The sequence below is a fragment of the Emiliania huxleyi genome, assembly GCF_000372725.1.
Source record: "Emiliania huxleyi CCMP1516 chromosome Unknown EMIHUscaffold_121, whole genome shotgun sequence".
In the NCBI taxonomy this organism is placed as follows: Eukaryota; Haptophyta; order Isochrysidales; family Noelaerhabdaceae; genus Emiliania; species Emiliania huxleyi.
In genome coordinates, this window is record NW_005201381.1 from 138,662 (window position 1) to 163,992 (window position 25,331).

General features: G+C 64.0%; 7 protein-coding genes across 7 annotated transcripts in view; 4 read left to right on the top strand and 3 right to left on the bottom strand.

Annotated features, from left to right (window-relative positions):
• EMIHUDRAFT_454779 (hypothetical protein) overlaps window positions 1-487 on the bottom strand; it is a 1,695-nt gene extending 1,208 nt beyond the window's left edge. Inside the window, exon 1 of the mRNA XM_005790153.1 lies at window positions 453-487. The gene's annotated coding sequence lies outside the window, so the exon portion shown is untranslated. The remainder of the gene's footprint in view (window positions 1-452) is intronic.
• A 335-nt stretch (window positions 488-822) lies between these two features.
• EMIHUDRAFT_361927 (hypothetical protein) lies at window positions 823-2,279 on the bottom strand (the record flags this gene model as incomplete). The annotated part of the gene is made up of 4 exons (XM_005790154.1): window positions 1,778-2,279; window positions 1,457-1,540; window positions 1,079-1,160; window positions 823-990 (listed from the first exon to the last, which is right to left on the bottom strand). Coding segments are annotated over exons 1-4 (784 nt in total), but the record flags the coding sequence as incomplete, so codon positions are not given.
• Window positions 2,280-5,117: 2,838 nt separating this feature from the next.
• On the top strand, window positions 5,118-6,150 carry EMIHUDRAFT_454780 (hypothetical protein; the record flags this gene model as incomplete). The annotated part of the gene is made up of 2 exons (XM_005790155.1): window positions 5,118-5,567; window positions 5,636-6,150. The coding sequence occupies 2 exons, from the start codon at window positions 5,118-5,120 to the stop codon at window positions 6,014-6,016; spliced, it is 831 nt and encodes a 276-aa protein (XP_005790212.1). The 3' UTR covers window positions 6,017-6,150.
• A 781-nt stretch (window positions 6,151-6,931) lies between these two features.
• On the top strand, window positions 6,932-7,698 carry EMIHUDRAFT_440253 (hypothetical protein; the record flags this gene model as incomplete). Its single annotated transcript, XM_005790156.1, has 2 exons — window positions 6,932-6,982; window positions 7,054-7,698. Coding segments are annotated over 2 exons (588 nt in total), but the record flags the coding sequence as incomplete, so codon positions are not given.
• Window positions 7,699-7,858: 160 nt separating this feature from the next.
• On the bottom strand, window positions 7,859-10,125 carry EMIHUDRAFT_440256 (hypothetical protein; the record flags this gene model as incomplete). Its single annotated transcript, XM_005790157.1, has 8 exons — window positions 9,880-10,125; window positions 9,716-9,791; window positions 9,451-9,611; window positions 9,182-9,211; window positions 8,963-9,026; window positions 8,820-8,861; window positions 8,333-8,400; window positions 7,859-8,247 (listed from the first exon to the last, which is right to left on the bottom strand). Coding segments are annotated over exons 1-8 (1,062 nt in total), but the record flags the coding sequence as incomplete, so codon positions are not given.
• Window positions 10,126-16,796: 6,671 nt separating this feature from the next.
• On the top strand, window positions 16,797-17,464 carry EMIHUDRAFT_440258 (hypothetical protein). The gene has a single exon (XM_005790158.1). The coding sequence runs from the start codon at window positions 16,803-16,805 to the stop codon at window positions 17,295-17,297; it is 495 nt and encodes a 164-aa protein (XP_005790215.1). The 5' UTR covers window positions 16,797-16,802; the 3' UTR covers window positions 17,298-17,464.
• A 6,441-nt stretch (window positions 17,465-23,905) lies between these two features.
• EMIHUDRAFT_454784 (hypothetical protein) overlaps window positions 23,906-25,331 on the top strand; it is a gene marked incomplete at its 5' end in the record, with an annotated part of 3,052 nt that continues 1,626 nt past the window's right edge. Inside the window, one exon of the mRNA XM_005790159.1 lies at window positions 23,906-24,393. Within this exon, the coding sequence (XP_005790216.1) occupies window positions 23,906-24,393 (488 nt within the window). The remainder of the gene's footprint in view (window positions 24,394-25,331) is intronic.

Sequence of the window (25,331 nt, forward strand, 5' to 3'; positions counted from 1 at the left end):
AAGGGCGAGGGTAGCAGCAGCGGACGTTGCGGTAATAGCAGCACGACCCAGCAGGCACAACGTGGACGACGGCTTAGTGCTATCCTCGTCGGGAGGACGACCCCGGCGTCGTATCCAAGTGGAAGTGCTCGTCCTTGCCCACATCAGAGTAAAAGGCACTCTGCGACGAGAACAACGCCGCAGTTGTTTTCCCCAAGGTGGGCTGGAGAAGGGGTTCGGCACGCTGGAAGACGCACCGCCGGCGGGCAACGGCCTCGCGCCCGGATCCAAGGGCATCCGATGCAGGCTGATGTTGTCGAGCGTAGCCTTGTCCGACTCGTCGAGCATCTCGTCCGCGATCGCGAGATCCAGACACAGAGAGAGAGAGAGAGAGAGAGAGAGAGAGAGAGAGAGCAAGTGTGAGGGGTGCTGGAGACGGGTCTGTCCGAGCAGCTCGTGTCTGGAGCCTCCGCCTCGCCGCCCTCGCCGCAAGTGGCGACGCACGCGGAGAAGCCGACGATGATCTCGTGGAAGAGAGTGCGCGTCGAGACGCGCTCGACGATGCGCCCGTCGGGCACCTCCCCCTCCCCCTCGACGCAGTGCTGCAGGAAGAGCTGGTACTGGTGCACGCGCGGGAACCACGCCCGCGCCGCCGCGACCAGCCGCGCCGCAAACGCCGCGCAGAGCGACACCACCAGCAGCCGCTCCTGCGGGCGCGTCGCAGGCGTGTCGAAGGTGTCTCGGAGGTGTCTCGGAGGTGTCTCGGAAATGTCTCGGGGTGTGTCGGAGGTGTCTCGGAAATGTCTCGGATGTGTCTCGGAAGTGTCTCGGAAGTGTCCCTCGCCCAGCCGGACGGCGCCGACTCGCTGCGCGGGGAGAGGAGAGGCAGGTCGGAGAGCCGCTCGAGCGCGCAGCCGAGCAGCCACGGCCAAAACCCGGCCACCGCCTCGAGCGCCGTCGCTGGCGGCGCCGCCACTCGCTCGCGTGAGGCATGCGGCGGCGGCCGGCCTGGTGAGGTGAGGGGTGAGGGGTGAGGGGTGAGAGGGGGGAGGGGGGGCGAGGGCGAGGGCGAGGGCGAGGGCGAGGGCGAGGGTGCCTCCTCCTCCGCCGCCGCCCTGCCCGCTCGCGCGAGCGCCGAGCGAGACAGCGGCGGCGAAGGAGAGGACGGCGAGCGTCGAGAGCTCCTAAGGTAAGTTAAAGGTGGACCTCCCCACACCGCCCACACACACAACGGTGGTGGGGCAAGGGCAGCCCTCGCGGCTCCGCGTCTGAGACAAGAGCCCCACGGCATTCAAAGTGCCAAGGCCCGGTGCGCGTGGGTGAGCGGGGTGCGAGTGTGAGTGAGTGAGTGAGTGTGTGTGTGTGTGTGTGTGTGTGTGTGTGTGTGTGTGTGTGTGTGTGTGTGTGTGTGTGTGTGTGTGTGTGTGAGCGTGTCTGTCTGTCTGTCTGTCTGTCTGTCTGTCTGTGTGCTCGAGAGCTCCTTGGCGAACGGCGAAGCGGCCAGCCGCAGCAGCAGCTCCAGCGGCGAGGGCGGCAGCTCGCGAGACTCGAAGCGGGCGAGGAGCCTAGGGGTAGGGTAGGGCTAGGGTTCACGACTCGAAGCGGGCGGGAGGCCACGCCGCCAAGACACGCCACCAAGACATCCGCCAGGGCGCACCCGTCAGCTCAGAGCATCGCGCGGACGGTTAAGGGCGACGAAATGCACACGGCTGGATACCGCCGAGGGCGTGTGCTCTCGCGTGCTAGTCGGGATACAACGATCTGGGTACACCGGATCTAACACCGCATCTAGGGCGCGGAGCCGCTGGGAGGTGGCGGCGTCCTTTGCGAGCGAGAACCAGTGCCCGTCGTTGTCGTCGCTCATGTGCGGCACGGTGAGGGTGACGCCGCTCGCGAGCGAGACGTCCACGCAGAACTCCTTGGACGTCGACCCGATCTCGGTCAGCCACACCCGACTCACCTGGGCAGCCTCTGGCGAGCCAGAGAGCCACACCGCCTCGACGTCCATGGGCAGCCTCCCGCCACCGCCCCGGGTGCCCGCCGCGCGAACGGCGGGCTCTGGCGTTTGCGACCTGATGACCGCCGGCGCGGCCGATGGCGCGGCTGGCGGCGACGTGAGCGGCGAGGCAGCCTCGGCGAGCTGCCGCTTGGAGCGGGCCGCCGTGGAAGGCGACCGGGCCGGGGTGAGAGGATAAATCTCCTCGCTAATTTCGCTGTAGTGGTTGGCCTCGTCCTGGTCGGACGGCATCGCGCGGCTCTCTCGCGTCCCTGCTGCCTGAGCGACCGCTGCGCGAGGAGAGAAGGACGCAACCTCAGCGCGGGCGTCCTTCCGTTCACGCCCGGGACCGACGGTCCCCGTGGTTACCGGTAAACACGAATGCACCTCCTACTCGATAGCATGGAGGACGGGCCCACACGCACACACACACACACTGTGTGTGTGTGTGTCAGTGTGTGTGTGTGTGTGTGTGAGAGAGAGATTTTTGTGTTTTGTGTTTTGTGTGTGTGTTGTGTGTGAGAGAGAGATTTTTAGCAATACCAAACAAATCTAACACTCACACGTCATTTGGGGCCTGGAGCCCTGTTCACGCGCGCGTGTTTGTTGTGTGTGTGACACGCACGCTGCACACGATTGGCTCGGCAGCCGACACGAGGCACACTGTCACCGGCGGCCCTAGCGCCGGGCCCGGACTGCTGGACACACAGCACACAGCTCACACACAGGACAGCTCACGAGGTGGCGCTATGTAGTGGGGTTCTCAGGGCCTGACTGACACGGGAGAAGAAGGTGGAGCACAGGGACGGGGACACAGAACTCACGAACTGATATCCCACCCCGCGCCGGGGGCGGTGGCGCGCGCGAGCGCCGGGGTATTTGGACCCGCAGTCTGGCAGGCGCCAGGCCACAGACCCGCCGGCAGAGCCTTGAGCCGCATCCGCGATCCGCGCCGGCTCTCAGAAGAGATCCGGCGCGGTGCTGACCGCGCCCTCCTAGTGGACCCAACACGATCACCGAGTTCACGATGAAGGGAGGCCGATCTCGCCGGTGGTAGGGCAAACGACTCTCGCACTTGGAGCACTTGGAGTGCAATCAGTAACCTCACATCCAGGGCCGAGGCGCCTTTTTTTTCTTTTTTGAGAGCGTTGTTATAAGAAAGAAGCAAGGTTTTCTAAAATCTCTCTCTAAGAAAGAGGGTCACACACACACACGCACACACACCGCACCGCGCCGCGCGCACACCCCACGCCCCTCCTGTAGGTGGGAAAGAGACGAGGAGAAGCCCCAAACACGCATGGGAGGTTGAGTTACCCCCCCCCCCCCAGTGAACACTCCAGTGAGGGAGGGCGAGACGATCGAGGGGTCCCGTACCACGCGGAATCGACCCTATCCAGTGCTCAAGTGCTCAATGTTGAGTTTGGCGGCTTTCTAAAAGAATTCTTAAAATACACCACACAGGGAATCAGGGATTTTAAGGAGAGGGGTGTGGTGCGCTAGCCGTCGCCCACCCTAACCCTTGGGCGTCTGCTTCTTCTTCCTATCTCTCTTCGCAGTCCCTCGCCGTACGCCGATTCTCGCTGCAACCTTCATGCCACCTCGCGGTCGTCCCACTCTCGTCGTTCTCTCTCTTGTCGCTTCCTCCTCTGTCGCGTCGCTCTCCTCGGCCTCGTCCTGCGACGCCGCCGCCGTCTGCCGCCGATCCCTCGCTCTCGCTGCTTTTCCCGCCTTTCGTCGCAGCTCTGCCCGCCTGGCGGCATATTTTGGCCCCTCGAGTTTATCGAGCTCTCCTCGAGCAAGGATGAGTCTTCTGACGCCCACTGCTATCATTTGCCGCCAAGTCATATCGTTGCTCAGGTCCACTCTCTCTTCGAACACTTGTGCCTCCACGGATGATGTTGGCGCTGGTGTCCCCTTCGGGTGTATCGTGACAGCTGACGACGGGATTACCACAGGTGTTTCGTCCTCCTCGGGTTCGTCTTCCCCGGCTTCCTCCCGTTCGGCTCTACGTTCATTACGTTCATCGTGGCTCACCCTCCATGCCGTGAACAGGCTCTTTATCCACCCTATATTCTTCTCTCGCTCCTCTGCCCGTGCCTTGGTCTTGTCGTTGTTTCGCACCCATGTCTGTATGGCGATCGAGGCTGCCTTCCCCACTACCTGTAGTTCACTCGTCACCTCTCCTGCGAGCTCCCCTCTCTTTCTCTCGGGTATGGAGTCCGTGAGTGCGGGCAGCGTGCAGGCAATCACGGGCGCTATTTTGTCGTACTCCTCTTCGGCGAGCGCTCCAAATCTAGACCCCATTGCCTTTAAGGAGGCTGCCCTCGCGCGTCTCAGTACTCAGAAATATAGCTGTGTCCGTTTTGAGTCAGGCGGCGCCCGTTCAACTCTTGCTGCCGCCCTCGCCGCGTGTTTGTCAAGCTTCTCTCTTGCTGCCGCCCTCGAGTTCTTGCTGGCGCGAACTCAACTCTTGCTGCCGCCCTCGCCGCGGTTCAACTCTTGCTGCCGCCCTCGCCGGAACGTGCATGGCCGAGTTCGCACCGCGTTCCGCACCTCTTTCGAGGCGTCCTCCGTGTCGTTATTTCCGAGGTATGCTGTCGCCACCGCGTCGGCGTATGCGTTGCAGGCTATTCCCACGTGTGCTGGCACCCACATGAAGACCACCGCCTCTAGCTTCGATCTATAGTAAGCAATCCCTCTAGGTAGGAGAACCGCCTCTCTCCCAGTCCCTCAGGCCTTCTGGCATCCCTTCGCGGTGCGCATTCTCAATCTGCTGCAGCGCGGGTTTGCAGTCGCATAGTACTAAGCACCGTCGCGATTGCGCATCGCTCGCGCTCGCCATTTTGCGTAGGTAGGTATGCGAGTTGCGCGTACTTCTCCGCGTCTATCGGCTCCCACGTGCTCGGCAGCTTTCCTCCCCACATGCCCGCCCCAAAGGCTGTCCGTCTCTCCTCTTCCCCACACTGCTGTCAGGGGTCCCGTACCATGCGGAATCGACCCTATCCAGTGCTCAACCGGGGTAAATTCTTGTTGTGCCCACACACCCGACAGAACTCTCTGGTGCCCGGACGTGAGACTGACAGACTGACTGGTACAGTCGGCTAGGGGTGATCGGCGCACGCATACCGCCAGGAACGCTCGCATGCCAGTCGCGTTCCTCTTCTCGATCGCATACCTGGGCCCGCCTCGGGCCGTCACCTTTGGCGCGGAGCTGCTCGCTCCGCGGCCCGCCGCCGAGGCGACGCTCCGCGCCCTGCGGGCTGGCGGCGTGTCGCACCTGGCCGCCGTGAGTGGCGGCGACGGCGAGGGCGCTGCGGCAGCCGCGCTGGTCGCGTGCGGCGCGCTCGACGGCGTCGTGCCGTGCACGCCGTCGGGCGAGCCGGCGGCGCCGCCCGAGGTGCTTCGCGCGGCCGCGATCGAGCAGTGGGTGCACGTTTGCTCGACGGTGCCTCAGCTGGCGGCTGCGAAGCGTGCGGGCGCGCGGACCGTCTGGCTGAACGAGCGCGCGGCGGGCGACGAGAACTCGCGCGGCTTCGACGGTCCCGCGGGCGAGGCGTCCTCCTACCTCGCGCGCGGCGTCATCGCCGACCTGGTGCGCGCGCCGTCGCCGCGCGCGTCTGAGCCTCTCCCTGTTTAGCCTCCGCCGTTGTTCGCTGTCAGGCGGGCGCCGTCTGCGCGCGGCTGGACGAGGTGGAGGCCGCGCTGCAGCGGGCGCAGCAGCGTCACGAGGCCGAGGTTGCGCAGAGGAAGGGCGCGGGCGGCGACGACGACGCCGCCGACGCGCTGGCGAGGCTGCGCGGCTCGCTTCCAGGCGCGCGCGCCGCCGGTGACGGGGCGGGTTCGGACGGGGCGGGCGCCGCGTCTGGGCCCACGGACTGGGATGCCGTCCTCGCCGCGCCGGGCGACGCGGGCGACGCGGGCGACGCGGGCGACGCCGATCTGCGAGGAGAGTGCCCCTCCTGCGGCGCAAGGCTGGCCCCGGCGGCGCGCTTCTGCAGCGAGTGCGGACACTCGACCGTGGTGCAGACGGTGAGGCTATGAGGGTCCACTCGGCGGGTAGGAAGATGCCACATCCTGACCCTCAAGTAGCGCGCACTCGAGCCGAGAGGCACAGGCCACGCAACTCTCTTTGTGGGTTTGTTCATTTTGCATGGTAGTATGAAAAATGAACGAAGAACGGGACCCCCATAATATTAATATTATTGCGCAATCGTGTGTCAGAGAGAGACAGAGTGTCTCTGTCTGTGGGCTGGGTTTTATTTATTAGGCACATATTGTGCTTTGTGGGGGGGGTTTGGTTGCACTGTCATGTCTCATGAGAGAGCCACCATGTGTGATCCGTATGATGATTCCTGACAACCGCCTCAATCAACTTTCGTCACAGTTCCCGCTCTGAGAGGAGCTGCGGGTCAGTTCGACAGCTGGAGCCGCTGGAGCTGTGTCGCCGGCGTGCGGCGGGGCCTGCCAGGGTTCGTGATTTCACATGGAAACAGCGAATCGATTTCACTTTCACTTTCACTTCACATTTCATGTGAAACGAAATTTCACTTTTCCGAGCGAGTGTGAACGTGATAAGGACGGATGCTCCCACCGAGTTCCGACACTCTGACACTCACTTCACACTTGCAAGTGTTGGCTCCACCCCATGCACCAAGCAGCAGCCAAGCGATGAAGGAGGCTGGAGATATTGGTCACGCTGAGCTGATGTGTGCACTAGACCAATATGAATATCTTGGCGTGCTGTGGGCGAATACGGTGCCGATGGTGGGATGAACTCTGGTCTATGATGGCGACACGCACGAGCGACACACAGACACAAACAGGCTCACAAGACACACAGCCAGCTGGCTGCCACACACCCTGAGTAGGCGTACACATAACTCAAGGCCACATCCTCCCTGTCGCCCCCCCCAGCACTCCGAGTTCTGACGCGTTTTTTTCCTTCCTTTTTCATTCCGCAGTCTCTCTCTCCATGAGCCGCCTGCTGTTGCTGCTCGTTGCCGTGACGTACGCGCGCGCAATATCCACGCACATCCCCACCGCCGTGCGCCGCGAGACGCCCTCTTCCTCCCGCGCAGGTCGACGTCCGCGTTTGTGCCCGTCGGCGTGCGGTCCAGTGTCGCCGCGCCAGCAACAGCTGCTCCCGTCGCCTTCCGCCTGGGCTCGCCGGTCGCGGCGGCGAGGAAGGTGGCGAAGAAGCCTGTCAAGCGCGCGGCGCCGAAGAAGAAGGTGGCGAAGAAGCCTATCAAGCGCGCGGCACCCAAGAAGGTTGTGAGGAAAGCAAGCGGCGGCTCAACGAGCGGCACAAGTGGCGGCGCACTGTTCAAACAGCTTCCCGGCCAGACCGTGGGCACCCTCGACGGGTTCGGTCTCGGGCCTGCGCAGATTGGCGGCATCGCTGTGTGGCTGCTGCTGGTGCTGAAGCTGTTCGGCGTCTCCCCAGGCGGCGGCTTTGGCGCGGCCCCGATGTCCTAGACCCTTTGCGGCGGCAAGGTGGAGCACGCTCGCTCGCTCCTACGTATGTTGGCGCGGCGGGGCCTTGGGACACCCATCCCCCCACGGTCGCGTCTTCGCGTGCCCTGAGCGGATCTTTATATTCGCGGCCGCTCGTCTGACCAAAGAGAGGGTCGGTGACGTGTGTGAGATCGAGCGTTGGAGAGACACGCGCCTCTCGCGCCACCGCCCGGTTTCTGTTTTATAACACGTAGCAGCAACGGACTGTCGCACGCAGGTCTCGCTCTGAGTCTCTGGCTACCGAGACCCGCGTGGCGCGCCGCCTGTGATCGCTGTGTCGCAGCTGTGTCGTGTGTGTGTGTCAACCTGCTACTACCTGCGCTCGTTCTACGGCCCTGTGGCTGTGCGCGTCCCCCGCGGCGCGCGAGTATAGGGCAGTAGCGTAGAGAAAGTGAAACGTGATCGTGAAAGTATGCCATAATGTTGCGTGTGCGTCTGCCTCTCTCGTCCGCCTATACTCGTCCGGGCTCCGGCGCACTTTTCCCCCTCTCCCGTAGCCGTACTCCCCCCACATCCCAGAGTAGAGAAAGGCTCCAGCCCCCTCGCCTCGCCAACCCTCGAGACGCACGCGACACACATGGAAGGGTCCTCTTCGTGAGTTCAAATCGCGACGCCGCGGCGGCGGCGGCTCAGAGCGGCGCGCTCGGCGCGGCAGCGAGCTTCCGTCCAATCCGGCGGTTGCTGACGAAGCGGACGGCGGCGGCACGCCGCTCGCCGACGAATCGGGAGACAAAGTGGGGCGGCTGTCGGGGGGGGGGGGGGGGGGTCGAGGCGAGGCGAGGGTAAGCGCTGCTTCAGGACAGGTGAGGGTCAGGACAGGTGAGGGTCGAGGCGAGGGGCAGACCCGTCACAAACTGGAGCAGCCCGTCGTTTTGCTGCTGGTTGCGCCACTCCTTGACAGACTCCTTGGCCTGGGCGGGGAGGGCGGCGGCGGGGAGGGCGGAGGGTGGAGGAGGGCGGCGGCGGCGAGGGCAGGGGAGGAGGGCGGCGGCGGTGAGGGCGGAGGGGGTGAGGGCGGCGGTGGGCTGGGTGGCGGCGGCGAGGGCGGCGAGGGCGACAGAGGAGGTTGACAGCGCGCCGAATGACAGGGTGCTCCGACTGTCTGGCCCCGTGGTGTGGCGAGGGCTCTCTGTCTGTGCGTCCGCCTCTTGCTCCGCAGCCGCCGCCGGTGTGGCTGCGTGGGGAGGCGGAGGGCTCTCTCTGCCTGCCTGTGTCTGCCCGTGTGTACGCGTGAGGCGTCACGAGCTTCCCTTGGGAGGGTGGGAGACTCGCCGCCTCGGAGGGGGCAAGCAACTCGTGGCAACTCGTGTGGCATCTGGGGCTCCTCTGCCACCCACGTCGTGGCCTTGGAGAGCGCCTCCTTCGTCAGCACCTGCGAGGGGAAGAGGGGCCGTGGCAGCGAGAGAGAAGAGGGGCGGTGCCACTAAGAGCCGGGGAGACAAGGGGGCGGGCAGAGGGGGGCAGAGCCCGCACATTGTACACGGGAGACGGCACCCAGCCGCGCAGCTTGCACTCGCACGAGTAGTACACCCGCGAGCTCGCCTGATGCATTGATTCCACCATCACAACGATGTGAGAAGCACAGGAGTCGGTGGAGACGCTAGCTGGCCAACTAGGCTGGCCTAGTTCATCAGCTCCTTGCAACCTCACGGGGCCTCCTCCTTGCACTCGCACGCGTAGCAGAGACGCGAGCTCGCCCGCCCCGCCCCCGGCTCGACGTACCTGCACCGCGAGACACAGCCGAGGTACAGCCGAGCCATAGCCAAGCCATAGCCGAGCCATAGCCGAGATGAGCACTGCTGGGCGCGAGCTGGCCGTTGCCACGCGCCGCGACACTACGCCCGCCCTCTCGGCTGTGCCTCGGCAGCGTCTCGCGCGTCGGTATCCGACAGAGACCCTCGGCGATCTCGCGGCTGCACATCTCGGCTGCGTCTCGGCTGCATCTCGGCTGCGTCGCGCGCCAGTATCCGACGGAGTCGTCGATGTCGGAGCGGCGAGAGTAGTCGAGGTGGAAGGTCATGCACCGCTTCTCCGGGTCGTACTCGTGCTCCATGAAGTACCTCATCTTCATGTGCAGCACCGCGATGTCGTACGTCGTCTTGATCCTCTGCAGCCCTCCCTCCTGCAGCGAGCACGACGCGGCTCTCGCAAGGGCGAGGAGGAGGCGGAGGAGGGGGGGGAGCGGGAGCGGCGGGGTTCGGCCGGCCGCGCGCGCGTGCGACGCGCCTGCTCGCGGTTGTACTCCACATTCCGCGTCACCCCGTCCACCATCTTGTCGTAGTGCGCCAAGTCCATGATGCGGCTGCGCGCAGCAGGGCGGGCGAGGGCGCTCAGGCGAGCGCTCGCGCGGGCGGTGCGCGAGGCCGGCGGTGGCCCGGGCGCATGCGCACTCCATCACGACGTTCGGCGGCGCAGCGATATCCTGCACCATGAGCAGCCGCCGCGCGCCAACAATTCCCGTCTCCATCGCCTGCATCACCGGCTTCCCCGAGCTGAGCCGCTCCTCGTCGGAGCGCGAGAGCAGCACCGAGGGCGGGCCAATCTCGTAGCGCGTGAGCTTCCCGTTGTGATAGTGCGGCTCGTTCTCCGCCGCCGCGGCGACGGCTAAAGAGAGGGTGAGCATTGGAAGCCAATCGCAGCTCGTCAACGAGAAGAATTTTAAATAGCTCCGCCGGTATTTATACCTGTAGGGAGGCGTGTGCCGAATACAAAGTGGAGTCCCGCCCGCCCCGCAATAAGCGCAGATGTCCTCTTCAGCCTGCTGAGAGCTTCCTGGCCCGCGCGCGCGCTCCGCCTGGCGCGCGGAGCGACTCGGTGGACGTCCGAGCCCGCCGCCCCTCGCCACTGCACCCTGCTGGCCCATGCAGCGCGACACCGCCGGCGCTGCGCCTGCTTCCTTGCGCGCCGCTGGACGTCGGCCAAAAAGACCGCTGCCCTCTGGGGACCCGACTCCGCGAAGATCGCGCGCGCGTCGTGAATGCGGCGCGCGCGCGATCTCCGTTCCCGGGCACGCCGGTCGCAGTGACATGGGATCCCAGGCTCAAAACAGCACGCTCAACAGCGAGAGCGCCGCCGCTGCTCCTCCTCCCGCCGCCGGTCCGCTCACCGAGACAAACTCGGTGCCGCCGTTCTCGCCGCCGCCGCCGCCGCCGCCGCCTCGACCCTCGCCTCCGTCACCGCCGCCTTCCATCTGGGGGGGGGGTCCTTCTGATGGCGGGGGCGCCTCGTTGGCGGGCGGGCTTGGCCGCTGCCCCCCTTTGGCCGCGGTTCCTTGGTGGCCGCCGCCTCCCCTGTAAATCCCGCGGTCGGCACCACGGTTGCCACCGCCTGGGGCTTGGCGGCGGCGGCCACGGCCTTCCCCTTGGCCGTTGAGGGGTGCTTGGCCCTTGGGGAGCCTTTCCGCACGGTCCGGGCCGGGGTGCGCACAGCCTGTGCACACTTTCGCTTTTTTTGTACTCGGATTGCGCCGCGGGCGCCCCCACGCATGCAGTTGGGTGCTGGGGTCAGCGGCGTGAGCCGAGAGGTGGCCCACCGCTGACAGCCCTCAGCGCGCGCGGGGGGGGGGGGGGGGGGGCACCCCTGGTCCCCTCGCCGCCCAGACACACGCGCGGGACGCGCCCCGGCAGCAGCTCCTGCCTCCTCTCCGCTCTCGCGCCACCCCGCGCGCGGGGGCGTGACGTCTGTAGCGAGGCGACGGTGGGACGGTGTCCGACCCGTTCTGGGGTTTTCATATAATGCGGCTCTACTCGTATCGACCAATAAAATACCGGGGGAGGCCTGCGCAGCCTCTAACTATTCATCGTAAACACAGAGCGCCAGCATCATCCGTGGAGGCACAAGTGTTCGAGGAGAGAGTGGACCTGAGCAACGATATGACTTGGCGGCAAATGATCGCAGTGGGCGTCAGAAGAGTCGTCCTTGCGCGAGGAGAGCTCGATAGACTCGAGGGACGAGGGTATGTATGCCGCGAGGAGGGCAGAGCTGCGACGAAAGGCGAGAGAAGCCGCGAGAGCAAGGGAGCGGCAGGCGGCGGCGGCGTCGCAGAACGAGGCAGAGGAGAGCGACGCGACAGAGGAAGAAGCGACAACGGAGAGAACGTGAACGACGAGAGTGGGACGACCGCGAGGTGGCATGAAGGTTGCAGCGAGAATCGGCGAGAGACTGCGAAGAGAGATAGGAAGAGGCGGACGCCCAAGGGTGGGCGACGGCTAGCGCATCACACCCCTCTCCTTAAAATCCCTCTGTGTGGTGGCGGCGTGGGCCGCGTCCTCCCATCCCTCTTGGGTGGGTTGTCTGTTTTCTTTCGTTTATCGAAAAAAAAACGAGAAAAAAGCCAAGAGAGGGGTGGAAGGGCGGGAAAAGCCGGCGTAAGCCGCGGAAAAAGCCACAAAAAGCCAGCGAGCCTCCCGTTACGCGATTGCTCGCGAAGCGCAGCATGATCGGCGTGCAGCTTGGGAGGCTGCCGCCGCTGTCAGAGGCGGCCGCCACTGTGAGGTCTCGAGGGCCGACCGGCCGGGCGAGCATCCGCGCTGCCGACGACGTGCTCGAGACTGGCCGTCTGAACGAGATTCTCGCATGTTTTGAGGAGGCGCTCGGCGATCAGCTGCCCGAGATGGGCACGGATGCTGCAGCAGGGCGAGAGGCGAACGCCGAGGGTGCGGAGGCCGCACGGCGACTGGAGGCTGCAGCGGAGCAGCAGCGGGGAAGGATCTTTCCCTGCTTGCACCAAAGACGCCGTACTCCTAGGCCCAAACTCCAAAGTTAAATAAAGGGTGTGGATGCTGGGTTGAACAAAACGAGGGACGCGACCCACTTCGCCACTTCGCCACAGACGGTCCCGCGCCTCGCCGCTATGACGGCCGCACGACCGCAGCTCGTGTGCGTGCGGCCGTCTTTGTCCGGAGTGAATACTCCAACGCGCTCGTCGGTGGCGGCTTCCCTCAACCTGCGCCGCGCTCGGCGAACCTCGACAGCGCTTTCGGTGGCATGCAGCTCTTTGCGACAGAAGCCTGGAGAGCAGCTCCTCTGCTGCTCACACACTCTGCACAGCTGACACAGCCTACTGTGCGGCTGCCACAGCTGTGACAGCGATGGGCTCGCCCTCACTGGCCCTCAGTCACTTGTGCTGCGGCTTGTGTGAGCGACACTGCTCGGCGACTGCCGGCACACTGTGAGATCATGGGTGTGAGGTAAAACTACGCTACCAGCGCTTGGTCACATCGGCCCCGAGGTCAGATCCTTCTACTCTGTTGATGACAAGACTTGTCTACCGGCTGGAGCCGAGCAAAAGGGCTTGGCGCACAACCCCTGTTCAACTCACCCTCCACACCCGTAAGCCGTATCGCTCTTTTGTGTTTTGACAGCTCTATACCTGAGAGTCGTCCCAACGCAAAAGCCGATCGTCCAAGAGGGCACCATGGTCCCCATGCACTCATGCACACACCCGAAAGTTATGTAGTTATCGGACTATCAGAGTACGGCACAAGCAGGCTGCTGCTACAAGAAAGGATTGTGTATCGTGGCAGCGCGGTCGGCCAGCAGTCCCGCCGCGGCAGCAATGTCGTTCCCCGAGCGGTTGAGCGCCTCGCGCGCGTCGGCGAGCGCAAACCCCATCTCGACGAGGGACTCGGCCGCCGCGCACGGTGGTGATTCCTGCGACCGCGCGTATTGCGGCAGCCATAGACCCTGCGGCGGCGGCAGCGGCGGCGGCTGCGGTCGCGGCGGCGGCGGCTGCGGCGGCGGCCGCCAAAACACCTGGACGTGGTGGAGCCTCGCGTCCACGACCGACTTTTTTGGGTTCTCGTACCACACAAAGTCACCGCCGCCGCCGCTCCTGCCGCCGCCATGCTCCGCGTCGAGCGCGTCGGCGATCGCCGCCGTGATGGCATCCGCGGAGGTCGCAGCGCGCGGGGAGGACGACCAGAGCACAAGGTGCTGCGTGCCCACCGGGAGGAGGTACGGGAAGGGCTGCGGCCTCAGCGCAAAGCGTCCGGGCGGCGGCGCTTCGACGACGCACCGCCTGCCGTCGGCGCGCCTCTGCGTGGGAGACGAGAACACCTGGTGCATCACCTGGGCGGCGGGGGCGGCGGCGCGTCAGACGAGGGCGAGGGCGGGGCTTTGGCGTTGCGCGCGCGGCCGTCCTCACCCAGTCTCCTGGCGAGGCCCACATCGTGTCGAGGTTGGAGAAGAGCAACTCCTTTTGCGCCCGCGACGCCGCGTCGGGCCGGATGTGCTCGGCACCTGGAGTCCAGCCCGTCTGGTCGTGCAGCTGCTGCAGCGCCGTCTCGTCGGGCGAGACTTGGCAACGCATCGACTGGCGATTGGTCAGATTCTCGCCGGCGAGCCCCAAGCGAGCAAGGCGAACTGCCGGTTGCGCGCCACGCGCTCTGCGCCCGGCGATTGTACGCACTCTCACGTGAAGCTAACGCCAAGCTGCCGGGGTTCGGACTTGCTTGGGGGTATGGTAGGGCTGACTCAGGACCATACCCCCCCACCCCTCTGGGCCGTGACCTTAAAGGCTATATCCATGTTTCCTCGCGCACCCCGTCTCGTGTGTTTCTCCACAGTCCACACACACCAAACAACTCCCACACCATGGTATTGCTAAAAATCTCTCTCTCACACACCACCCTCTCGTTTCCTCTCTAGTTTCCCGAGGAAACTCGTGGAAATCAGCTGGTTTGGGACCAAAATCAGCCAGAATGGAGCACCAAACACCCTCTAGTTTCCCTGGAAATTTCCGGAAACGCAAAGATGACCAAAGTGCGCTGGGGATTCTAAATGCGAAATGGTACCATACCAACCCCGGAAAAAAATGGAGCTCGCCTAGGGTTGCGCAGCGACAGGAGCAAGGGCGTTCGCGCTGCGCTAGGTTCAGACGGCGAGTTCGCGCTGCGCTAAGGCTCAGAAAACGGCGTGGTGAGTTCGCGCGTTGTGCCTGTGGCTGTGCGGGCCTGCGCTACCGCTAGGCTCTTGCGGAGATTTGGGCTGCGTTGGCTCGCCAGAGTCTTCTTCTCGATGGCGCTGACTGGCAGTGTGTGATGACCTGTGTGTGTGTGTGTTTTAAGCAAACGTGCAGGAATTCTGTCACAGTGTCTCGATTGGGCGCGGAGGCGGAGGCGCTTTGCCGTGAGAGTCACACACGACACACACGACACAACAGAGACATAGAGACACAGACGCAGACGCAGACGCAGACACAGACATAGACACACACTGCGCTCCCCTAGCTCCCGCGCGGGCAGGGAGACGCGAGCCTGACGGAGTCCGGTGGTGGGGGCCCACGCAGCCAGCCAGCCCCTGCCTGCGCGGTATACAAAATGCGCCTGGAGCGGACCAGGGTTCCGGCTCCACCCGGATAGGGGGTCTGTCCCCACTGGCTGGCCCCTGCCAGATAGGTAGGTAGGTTGGTCTGGTTTGGCCCAAAAGGGCCCTGCAATAGGTAGGTACCGCCTATTTTCATCTTTTTCGTTCACTTCGCTGCGCGGCCTGGGGTAGGTAGGTAGTAGGGCGGTTTGTTTGGAGCGGCCGCACACTGCTCGGTACCCCCCCTCACATCTAAAGTCATCGCTGCTGCTAGGGGGGGGGGTCTGACCCCCCCAGCAGCAGAGCGTGCTGCTGGGGGGGGGGTCCCGACCCCCCCAGCAGCAGAGCGCTGCTGCTTGGGGGGGGGGTCCCGACCCCCCCAGCAGCAGAGCGCACTGGACCCAGCGCTCCCGCCTCTTCGCCGCCGCCCCCCCCTCCCCCCTCGGCTCGTATTTGAGCGGTACGCTCGAGGCGGTTGTGTTCACCGCGCCTTCGAGCCCAATATTACACCTTCGTCGTGTCTCGAGACTCGAGTGCTGGCGTTTTACTAAAGACTTGTGACCATGTGAGTCTATCTTGTACTTGAGCACTTGAGCACTGGATAGGGTCGATTCCGCGTGGCATATTACTCGAGGTTGCTCGCTTCTTGTCCTTCACTTGTACATGTAGCTCAAAAAAATGGCACTTTTCGGTGCTGGTAGTCCCCCCAAAACAGGCGCGCGCAGCGCGCCCAGGGGCGCCGCAGGCGCCCCAAGCGGCGCGGAGCGTCGCCGCAGGCGGCGGACAGCAGGGGCCCGAAATTAAACGCCATTTTTGGTTCCGCGGTTTTGCCACTAACATTGAAATCCGGTACAAAACGACTTACCCGAAACAGCTGACAGACAGACAGAGAGCACACACGTTCGAGACGGGGGTGCGCCGACCGCCGTCGCGGACCCAGTAGAGCTAGATGGTCCCACAGGACGCGCCCTTAGCCTCTGAGCTCGTCCTAGACGTTTTAGGGGAAGCGTGGGCAGACCAGAACGCGGCCACGGCGACGCTCCGAGGCTGTCAGCAGCGCTGGCGGCGATCGTGGCGACGGCGCCTCGCCGCGGCAGCGGCACAGAATCGAGGAGGTGGCGTTGGTGGCAGCATCAATGAGATATGAAGGCGGCCGTAATGCTGGTGGCGCCTTCGAGGGCGGCGGAGAGGGCGGTAGCAGCGACGGCGATCGAGTCATGTGGCAGGGGTGCGAAGATGCAGCAGGGAGGCTTGAGTTAGCGACGCGGGGCGGTGGCGTGCCAGCAGGTAAGCGGCGGCGGCGGAGAGCATGTGCGCGAACTAAAGGCCAATCTTGAGATATCCATTTTGCACCACCTTTGGATTTCTGGTACAAATTGACTTGTGGATCTTGAAGGCACGCGCAAGAGCGCACCAGGCAAGTTGAATGAACCTCGGCTCAAAATGCGGATCTCGCTGCCGCTAAGCGTGGCATCGATGATCAAACGAGCGGTGACAGATAGGTGGCAACGGCGGCAGCGTCGACCGGAGCACCTACTGCGGTGTGAAATGTGAGCTGGGAGGCGGGAGGCAGATGCAATAGGAGCGGGAGAGTGAGATCGTCAGCCAGCACGGCAGACCTTTACGGCGCGGCTGCGGGCGCGTTTGCAGTGACATGCGATCCATGTGGTAGCAAAGGCACGGCGGGAGTAGCGTATGCAGGCTGTGAGCGAGGGTGGGTGGCGCGTCGCGAGTGGCGGTGCAGCTAGTCGGTGGCGCGGGTGCTGGCGACCGGCAGAGAGATGCAGCCGGCGCGAGAGATGAACCCTGCGGAGAGGCGAGGTGACGGGCGAACCGCGACGGTGGGAGAGGGCTGAGCATCGGCTTCACCGGAGGCACAGGAGCCTCGCACGCCCGACCGTGACGAGAGCGAACCGACGCTGCAGGTCAAGCAGCGTCGGTTCGCCACCAACAGCGAATGGGTACCCTCCCCAAAAAAATCGTCTGCTCGACAACGACTTCGTCATCCATGGAGGTCAAGGAGCTGCCTCCAGTCGTGCTGGCCACGCCCGTGCCCACCGCTGCAGCCGTGCCGTGCGACGACAATCCCGATCTCATGGCGATCATCGACGAACCAGGTGTGTGGCAGGGCAGTATCAAGATACCTTGTTTCCCGGTTTCCTTCCACATTCAACAAACGCATGCGAGAGGTTCGCTGATGGAAAGCGGAACGACCAAGCCGATGTTATGCGGGTGCGCCCTTGTGGACGGCACAATTTTCGACACACTGCAAATCTCACCGGACTTCAGCTCGATGACACGGCAATACAGCAACGGAGATGCACACCAGTTCACGCTGACTAGCTTCGACATCGGCGCCAAGACCGCTTCGTACCAAGTCACCGGATTCATGCATGGCAAACCGACGGCAGGCACGATGCTCGTCGACGGTCGCGCACACACCCGCACCGTGACGCTGACTGCGCCGCAGAGTTTCACGTACACGCTGGAGAAGGTGGCGTGAGGATAGTTTCGGCCGAGGAGCCGGCCCACATGAATCGCGATCCGCTGAGAGTATCCCACACTGAACTGGACCCCTCGATTGTCTCGCCCTCCCTCGCTGGTGTGCTCATTGGGGGGGGTCATAACAATCTTGTACTACCGCCACACTAAATCTAAAAGCCGTATATAGTGAGCCACTCACTCGGGCGTCTCGGCTCCTGACGTTGATCGATCTCCCTAGCCTATCGATCCCCCGCTCGATCCTCGGATCGCTCGCTCGTCGAAATCGATCGACTGAAGTCATCAAGGTGGCCCAGCCTTTTCTTTTTTCGAAAACGCGCACGCGCGCGCGCACGCCCGTCGCCCGGCAAAACTGTCAGGTCCGCCGCGACGCGTCGCCGCAATGGCGGGCGGCGACGTGGTGGAAGCCATGCAGCTCGCCCTCAAGCCATTTCATATGCAGCACCTTGCCGACGACTGGGCGGCGCAAGCCGGCGAAAAAAAGCTCAGCTGTCTGTAAGGCCGTTCAGAGCTGCCACTTGCCAGCACCCCCCAGCACCAGAGCTCTGCTGGGGGGGGGGGTCGGCCATGATGAGAAGGGGGGGTACCGAGCAGTGTGCGGCCGCTCTTGGCGCGCGTCAGACCCCCTACAGTGGGTTGCAGGCATTAAGAAAACGTACCATTAAGAAACCACGCCGAGCGATTGCCGCAAAAATCTAAGAAACCCCGGCGCGCCGCAGCGCGCAGGCGCGGCCCCGAGAAAAGGGCCAGACACTCAGGCCAGACACGAGTGTGAACGCTGAACGGGAGCCCCAGCTCAAAATTTCTCTTCGCCTGCGTCATCCAGAGAGCCGACTCGACGGCAGACTCTGGCATCGCCCTCCGGACCGCAGCTTACCTCTTTCTTGAGCAACTTGAGCACTGGATAGGGTCGATTCCGGATGGTACGGGACCCCTCGATCGTCTCGCCCTCCCTCACTGGAGTGTTCAGGGGGGGGGGGGGTGTCATAACAAACACGGTACAGGATCGAGGTGCACGCTGCCGAAGCAGTGTCGTCCCCCCTCTCCTCGACGGTGGTGGCGGTGTGACCGATCGAGCTACAAAGACGGTTACTGGACCGACACCAGTTCGACGTCGTCGAACAACGTTCGACCATGGCACTGTTCACAGCGCGCGCGGACGGCGGTTCTGCGAGTCCCGCTCAGCAGGACTTTTGTAAAGCATGCTTGTGGCAAGTTATAGACGCTAGTATCGACCTCAGAGACCCAAACACGAATGAATATTTAAGGCTCAAAGTATGGTCATACAAACAGGTCAAACAATGAGGCGACCGCTAGACGGCGGTCTCCGCCGGCCCCAAGGCTGCCCAGCCCCAGTACCACACCGGCCACGTACACCGTGGCGCTGGAGCCGGTCAGTGAGGCACTAGACGGGCTACGGAACCATGCGCGCGCCGGCCGGACAGGCTGCGCGCAGGGGCTGCGCCGCCTCGATTTCGCACCTCCGCTCCGCGGCCGACTGAGGGGCCAGCTCGCCCGGCACAAGCCCAGCCATCGCCCAGCGCCCCGTATCGACGGGGGGCACGCAAAAAAACCGCACCTACGACTCAGGGGAGTCCGTGAGGGCGTCGGTGTCGGCCGCGGGCGGGCTGCGAGGAGGGCGCGGGGGGAGCATGGGAGATGCACCACCGCTCGACGAAGACGCGCCAGACGAAGCCCTGCTTGCGGAGGATGGTCGATCCTCACCTACTAGTGTCGGGCGTGTGCGAAAAAGAGCGCAAATCGGAGCTCAACTCGCGCGCGGCTGGGATAGGGGTGCCACACCCCTCCGAAGGCGCCTCGGGCAAAATGTGGGGAAAATGGTCATGTTGAAAAATGGCCATGTTTTCCGACCCTTCACGGCGACTTTAGTCACAGGGCGGGACAGCTCAGGAAAACAACAGCTAAAGAGAAAGTTGTAGCCGCGAGAGAGCAGAGAGCGGGCGGCGGAGAGCGGAGCGAAGCGGACGGCGAACTGCAACTCCATCTCCAACTGGGATGAGACGCGTACACTCGCGCTGCTCCTCAGGCGGAATCGGACGCTGGCATACCGGGCAGCAAGGGGAGGCCTGCTGGCAGTGGCGCGCGATGCACTGGCCGCAAAATGTGTGCGCGCAGCCGAGCGCCTGCGCGCTGCTGAGACCATCGAGGCAGATGGGACAAGTGTGAATGGACCTCCCCTCCCACTCGCCATCCGTCGGGGCCGCATCCTGACTGGCCTCGACGACGATATCGCTATGGTCTGCCTCCCCCCACCCCTCGAGGATGCGCGCGCAGTCGGCGTGGCCGTTCGCCTCAGCAAAATGTCGCGCAGTGTTGCCATTGGTGTCGATCGCATTCAGATCTGCTCCTGCCCGCAGCAGCCGGAGCAGAATGGGATGTTTGTACCAGTAGGCGGCGTTCATTAGCGCGGTGCGGCCGCTGCTGGCCTGCTGGTTGACATCCGCGCCATGCTGCAGCAGCAGGTCAACCAGCCGCGCGCGTCTGAGGCGGGCGGCGAGCATCAGCAAAGAGATGTCGCTAACATCACCATCCTCGTACGTCGCGCTCGCCCGCCCGCCGCGCTCGAGCCACACCCGCACCGTCGCTTCGTGGCCTCGCGCAACCGCTTTGCGAACATGGACAGGAATCACGCTACTGCTCGGCGTGGCACCACACGTGCTCTCAAGCGGCGGCGGCGGCGGCGGCGGCGGCGGCGGCGGCGGCGGCGGCGGAGGAGGCTCGATCGAAGCAGTTGGTCCCTCGCCAGCGGCGTCACCGCACCTCACGCTCACCTCGAGTTGTGCGCACGCGTCCAACCTCACTGGGACAATACCGAGCTCGATCGCTCTTTCAAGCCTTCCCTTTTCCGCCTGCGCACGGGCAGCAACGCTCGCAGCCGTCGCTACTGCCACCCGTTTCGAGTTCCTCTCTCCGGCGACAGCATCATTTTCCGTCTCCCACGCTGTCAGCGCCGCTTCGGCGCGCGACAACACCTCGCGGCTGGCTTCCAGCTCACGATCGTACTCCCACGCGATCGCCAGGAACGTGCTCTGCACAGTCGCGTCGAGCGCCTTGATCTTTGGCAGCTGCCCCTCCTTGTCGCTCTGATTCGTGACAGTCACGTCTGGCCTTGACAGGAAGGCATGTGCCTCGTGCGGCGGCTTTGTGGCCCAGTTTTCAACTTGCACCCGGGTGTACAGCTCGGCTTGCGCAGCGGCGTTCTGAATGCACATGATGTGGTGCCGTTCGTTCATGGTGCCCACCGCCGGCTTGAGGCCGCCCGGAGTCATGTGCTGCATGGCGAGCCACGACTCAAACTGCGTCCAGAAGCGAGACACATAGGACAGGTCGAGGAGTATCAGGACGGTGGTGCCAAGGTAGAGCAGGTTCACCTCCGAGAGCATCGTCTCGAAGGAGGCCGTGTCCTCCGCGCTGCGCGAGCCTTTAGGCTGGTCCTGTGGCATGCAGGCGCTGTCAACCCAGACGCGTTCGATCATCTTGCCATTCGGCGAGTTGAGAAACGCCTTGATCGCCTTGAGCTGCTCGCCGTCGGGATCGGGCTCATCGGGTTTCATCCAGCGGTGCGAGACACTGAGGGCTGTCTCTAGGTGGGTGCCCTTGACTGCCTCGGCATAGTCAATTGTGGTCTTGACGAGCGCCTGCGGGTGCTCCTCCCGGATCTGCTGAAGGAAGGGCAGGTACGTGCCGTGGAAGTAGCGCACAAAATCGGCGTCGAGCATGTAGAATGTGCAAGAGGAAACCGCCGCCATGGCGCGGATAAAGGGCGCGACGGTGGGTTCGCGCCAAAACGATGGGAGTTGCGGGATGCGACTGAGGTCGATTAAACGTAACCGCTGTTCGTCCGGGACGGGCAAAAAAAGATGAGCTCGTTCGCCGCTGATCCTAGTAGTACGTTGCACGCCACCCTTTACGGCGCGGAGAGGTGTCTGTGTGTAGGCTACAACGCCGCGGGCTCGCGGCCGGGGCGGGAGGGAGCTATCGGCTTAAGGGAGAGGGGCGCGAGAGGGTCCTCCCAGTCCGCGCGCCGTGGGGGCGGCGCGACCCGCTACGCTGCAGAACATGTGCGGACAGGCGCCTATGACGCTCAAGGAGTCAGGCGCGGAGCACGGCCGGAAGAAAACTTTGAGGGTTGAGGAGGGCTCTCTAGACACAAAAGCTCGGTTTTGCATCGAGCATGTAGAATGTGCAAGAGGAGACAGCCGCCATAGCGCGGATAAAGGGCGCGACGGTGGGTTCGCGTCAGCCAAACGATGGGAGTTGCGGGATGCAAGTTTGAGGTCGATTACAGTTGAGAGGGGTTGTAAACGTAACCGCTGTTCGTCCGGGACGCAAAAACGATGAAGGATTTCGTCTGGGACGTCATTGTATTTGTACTTTTAGCTTACTGGGAGAAAAGAGAGAGGGGGTTGTGTTCTCTAGGCCCCTTAGGTAGGGGCCTACGCGCGGCGTGAGAGCTCGCCGAAGCGAGCTTTGCACGGCGATCGGCGGAACGAGTCGGATCGACGACTCGCCGCCTGCACCAGCGTGTGCGCCTCGCAATTCTATACAGAATCGACACTTGGTACGTCGTCTCTCGTCTGAATCGCTCGTGGAGAGGAGCTACGCCTACGGCCATTCCGAAGTTGCGTTCGACGACGTCGAACACTGTTCGACGACGTCGAACACGGTCCTGTAAGTAACCGAAGAGGAGCTTGGTCAGCATGATCAGAGCCGGACCGAGCAGTTCCTCACTCACTTCCTCACTGGGTGAGCTTCAGTCTCAAGCCCACAACCCATCACCTTCGGCTCGTGTGGATTCGAACACCGCCGGGATGGAAGCTTCCTGCTTCCATCTGTGTAATGATGCCAGCACTCCACCTACCCGAAGAAGAGAGAGAGAGAGAGATTTTTAGCAATACCAAACAACTCTAACACTCACACGTAATTTGGGGCCTGGAGCCCTGTTCACGCGCGCGCGAGACGTGCAGACAGGGTTGCCAGGTGAGAGCGAATGGCGCGGTTCACGCCTCGCACAACAGAGAGAGAGATGCGCTCTGCATGGTGGGACATAAAAGAGAGCGAGTACTTGGGCGAGTAGGCCGTGCGGTCAACGCTGCCGCGCGCGACTTTGCGCGCGAGGCGGCGCAGCTTGAGAACGGCGGTGGGCGAGAAGCCGCCGCCGAACGTCTCGTGGAGCAGCAGGTTGAAGTTGTTGCGCTTGACAAAGATCGCGTCGTGGTAGAAACCGCGATGCGCCTTGACGTAGCCGTGGCCGGTCTTGTGGGAGAAGGGCTGGCCGGGCTGCCCGCGCGCCTTGCAGCCCATGTTTAGGCGGCGGGCCTTTTCTTCGGTGTTGCCGAAGGCGTAGGAGTGGCCAACGGAGGCGGGCGTGCCGCCACTCGAGGCGTTGCCAACGCCCGGCGAGGAGGTCTTGAGGAGGGGCGTCCAGAGCTTGACTTCATTCACCTCATCGCATCCTCCCGGGCCAGCGTGGGGTTCCGCGAGGTCGACCTTGTACCCCTCGTTGTACTGCCGGGTGAGCTCTGGTTTCTCCTTGTCGCCGTGCACGACCGGCGCGTTGGCCGGGGCGCGCATCGCGTCCGCCCAGGCGGCGAGGACGCCGTCGTGGGGCCGCCGGTGGTGGGCCTTGTTGTAAAGGTAGTCGCCGAAGAAATCGACTGGCATGCCCCGCTCGAGCGCGACCCGAAGGGTGGGAAGCGCCGCGGAGAGCCAAAGGCCGAGCTTTCGCTGGAGCTCGTCTTGGAGGGTGTCGGAGGAGAGGGCGGTGGCGTACGTACCGTCGACACGGACATCGAAGGCCTTGCCGGCGAAAGGCGTTGAGGCGGAGACGAAGCGCGCGGCTTCGCGGTTGTTGACGGCGCTGTCTCCGAGGGACGGGTTGTTCTTGACGTGCACATCCCGCGCCTTGACGAGCTCCTGGTGCGCGTACCAGTCCTTGTGATTCTTGATGGCAGCGAGCGCCCGCGGCCGCGGGTACGTGGATTTGCAAGTGCCATTGAGAATCGCGTCGGTAGCTGGAAGGGACTCGGGCTCGGGGAGCGGGACGCTCTTGGGGTAGAACTCAGTCAGGTAGCCGCCGCGGACGGTGTAGTACTTGTTTTTGTCGCGGGCGGCGCGCTTCTCGCACACCTCCTTCCAGTCCGAGAGGGCGGACTCGTAGGTGGCGATAGCTGCGGCGATGGCGGGGTACTTGGACGCACCTCCCTCGTCGTGGGCGAAGTCGGGGTTGTGGGCGACGAGGGTGCGCCAGTTCTTGAGGAGCGACATGGAGAAGTCGCTGTCGGCGCGCGAGAAGGCGGTGTCGATGTTGCACCCGCCCATCTAAGAAGAATGCCACATTTCTTGTTGGCTTCTAAAAATCTCTCTCTCCTACCCGTTCCAGGCAGGGCTCTTTCTTACCTAAAAATCCTTATTAGGGCCGGCTCTGGCCTGAGTGCCGGCCGGAGCTAAGAAACCACGGCATGGGGTGGGCGAGGGGTGTGGAAAGGCTTAGAAACGGCGGCGTGCCGGAATTCTGTTTTCTTAATGCCCGGCGAACCCAGCGTCGGTTCTGGACTTCTCCCGCGATTCACCTGGCACGTATTGTGCATGTCGAACACCATCACGTGCACCGCGTCCGCCGTCATGGCGAGCGTTGTCAAGAAGCCTGCCGCCTCGCCGGCCGCGGCGGCGGTCTACTCTTTCCGCGAGCCAGTGGAGAAACTTCCGTGGCGCTCGCACTTCTCTTCGCTCCTGCTGTCGGCCGACTGGCTGAACACCGCCATCGAGCTGACGGTCCTGCTGACGCTCACCGCAATGGCGACGCTGCTCCCGGCGTCCCGAGTCGACGTGCCTGGGTCGATGCGGCTCGGTCAGCTCTCCGCCTTCCTGTGGGCTGCGTCGCTCACGCGGCGCGTCTACAATGCATACCTCGAGGCCGTCTTCTTCGCCTGTCCTGCGCGGCGGACGCAGCCGCCACGCGAGCACGCACTCAAGGCGGAGAGCGATCTGTGCGGTCGCGACCGCGAGCAGCTCGCCGCCCTCGTCTACCACGACCGCATGACGCTCCTCTCGCAGCTCACGCTCGTCCTGGCACTGTCTGCGACACTTCTGAGACACACGTCCTTCCCGTCCCCACCACGCGCACCTACGCACGGCACCACCTCTCATCGCCTCGCCTTCGGCACGCCCGTGTGGCCTACCCGCGGCCGCTGCCCGACGTGTCCCGGCACACTGCCCTGCAGGTACTACGGAGTGCCGGGCTTCTACCCCGCCTTCGACTCTCGGCTGGCTGGCGCACCGGCGACACGAAGCTGGCCACGCTCGAGGGCGACGAGAGGCTTCTCGGAGCCGTTCTCTGAGCCTCGCTGTAGGTTGCGGTCCGGCTGGCCCGTCTTGTGGCCCACCACTACCTCCTCTCCTTTGGCATGTGAAACCACACGATTCCGCAACTCCGGCTCCCGCCGCCGCAGAGCCCCCAGGGCACCGTCCTCGGCACCTTCTCGTAGGTACTGGGCCCACCGCGCGCTCCACGTCGTGCCGTTTCTCTGGCGGCGCATCCACGTGCGCTTCCTCCCGCCTCCACTCCCGCCTCTCCCCTCCCGCCTCTCCCGCCTCCACCTCCACTCCCGCCTCCCGTCCCCGCCTCCACCTCCCGCTGCCTCTCCACTCCCGCCTCCACAGCCGCGTCTCTCATGCCGCTTCCAGCCACCGCCGCTGCCGCCGCTTCTCTCATCGCCGCCTACGTCGCCGCTGCCGCCTCTCTCCTTTCGCCCTCTCTCTCTTTGCTGCTGCCTCTCTTCTCGCCACCTCTGCCTGCCCTGCCGCCTGCCTGCCTGCCCGTTCGCTCCCTCCCCGAGCGGCAGAGGCGAATAGAAACGCGTCCCTCGATTTCCTCCACTCACGGTCCTCTCCCTCTATAACGTAATTCGGATCAAGAAGGTAACGTAATTGAATTTCGCCCAAGTGACGAAGCCGGTCGAATGATGTGACGCAAAATCCACGCACGATCCGCACACTCGGGACCGACACTCGG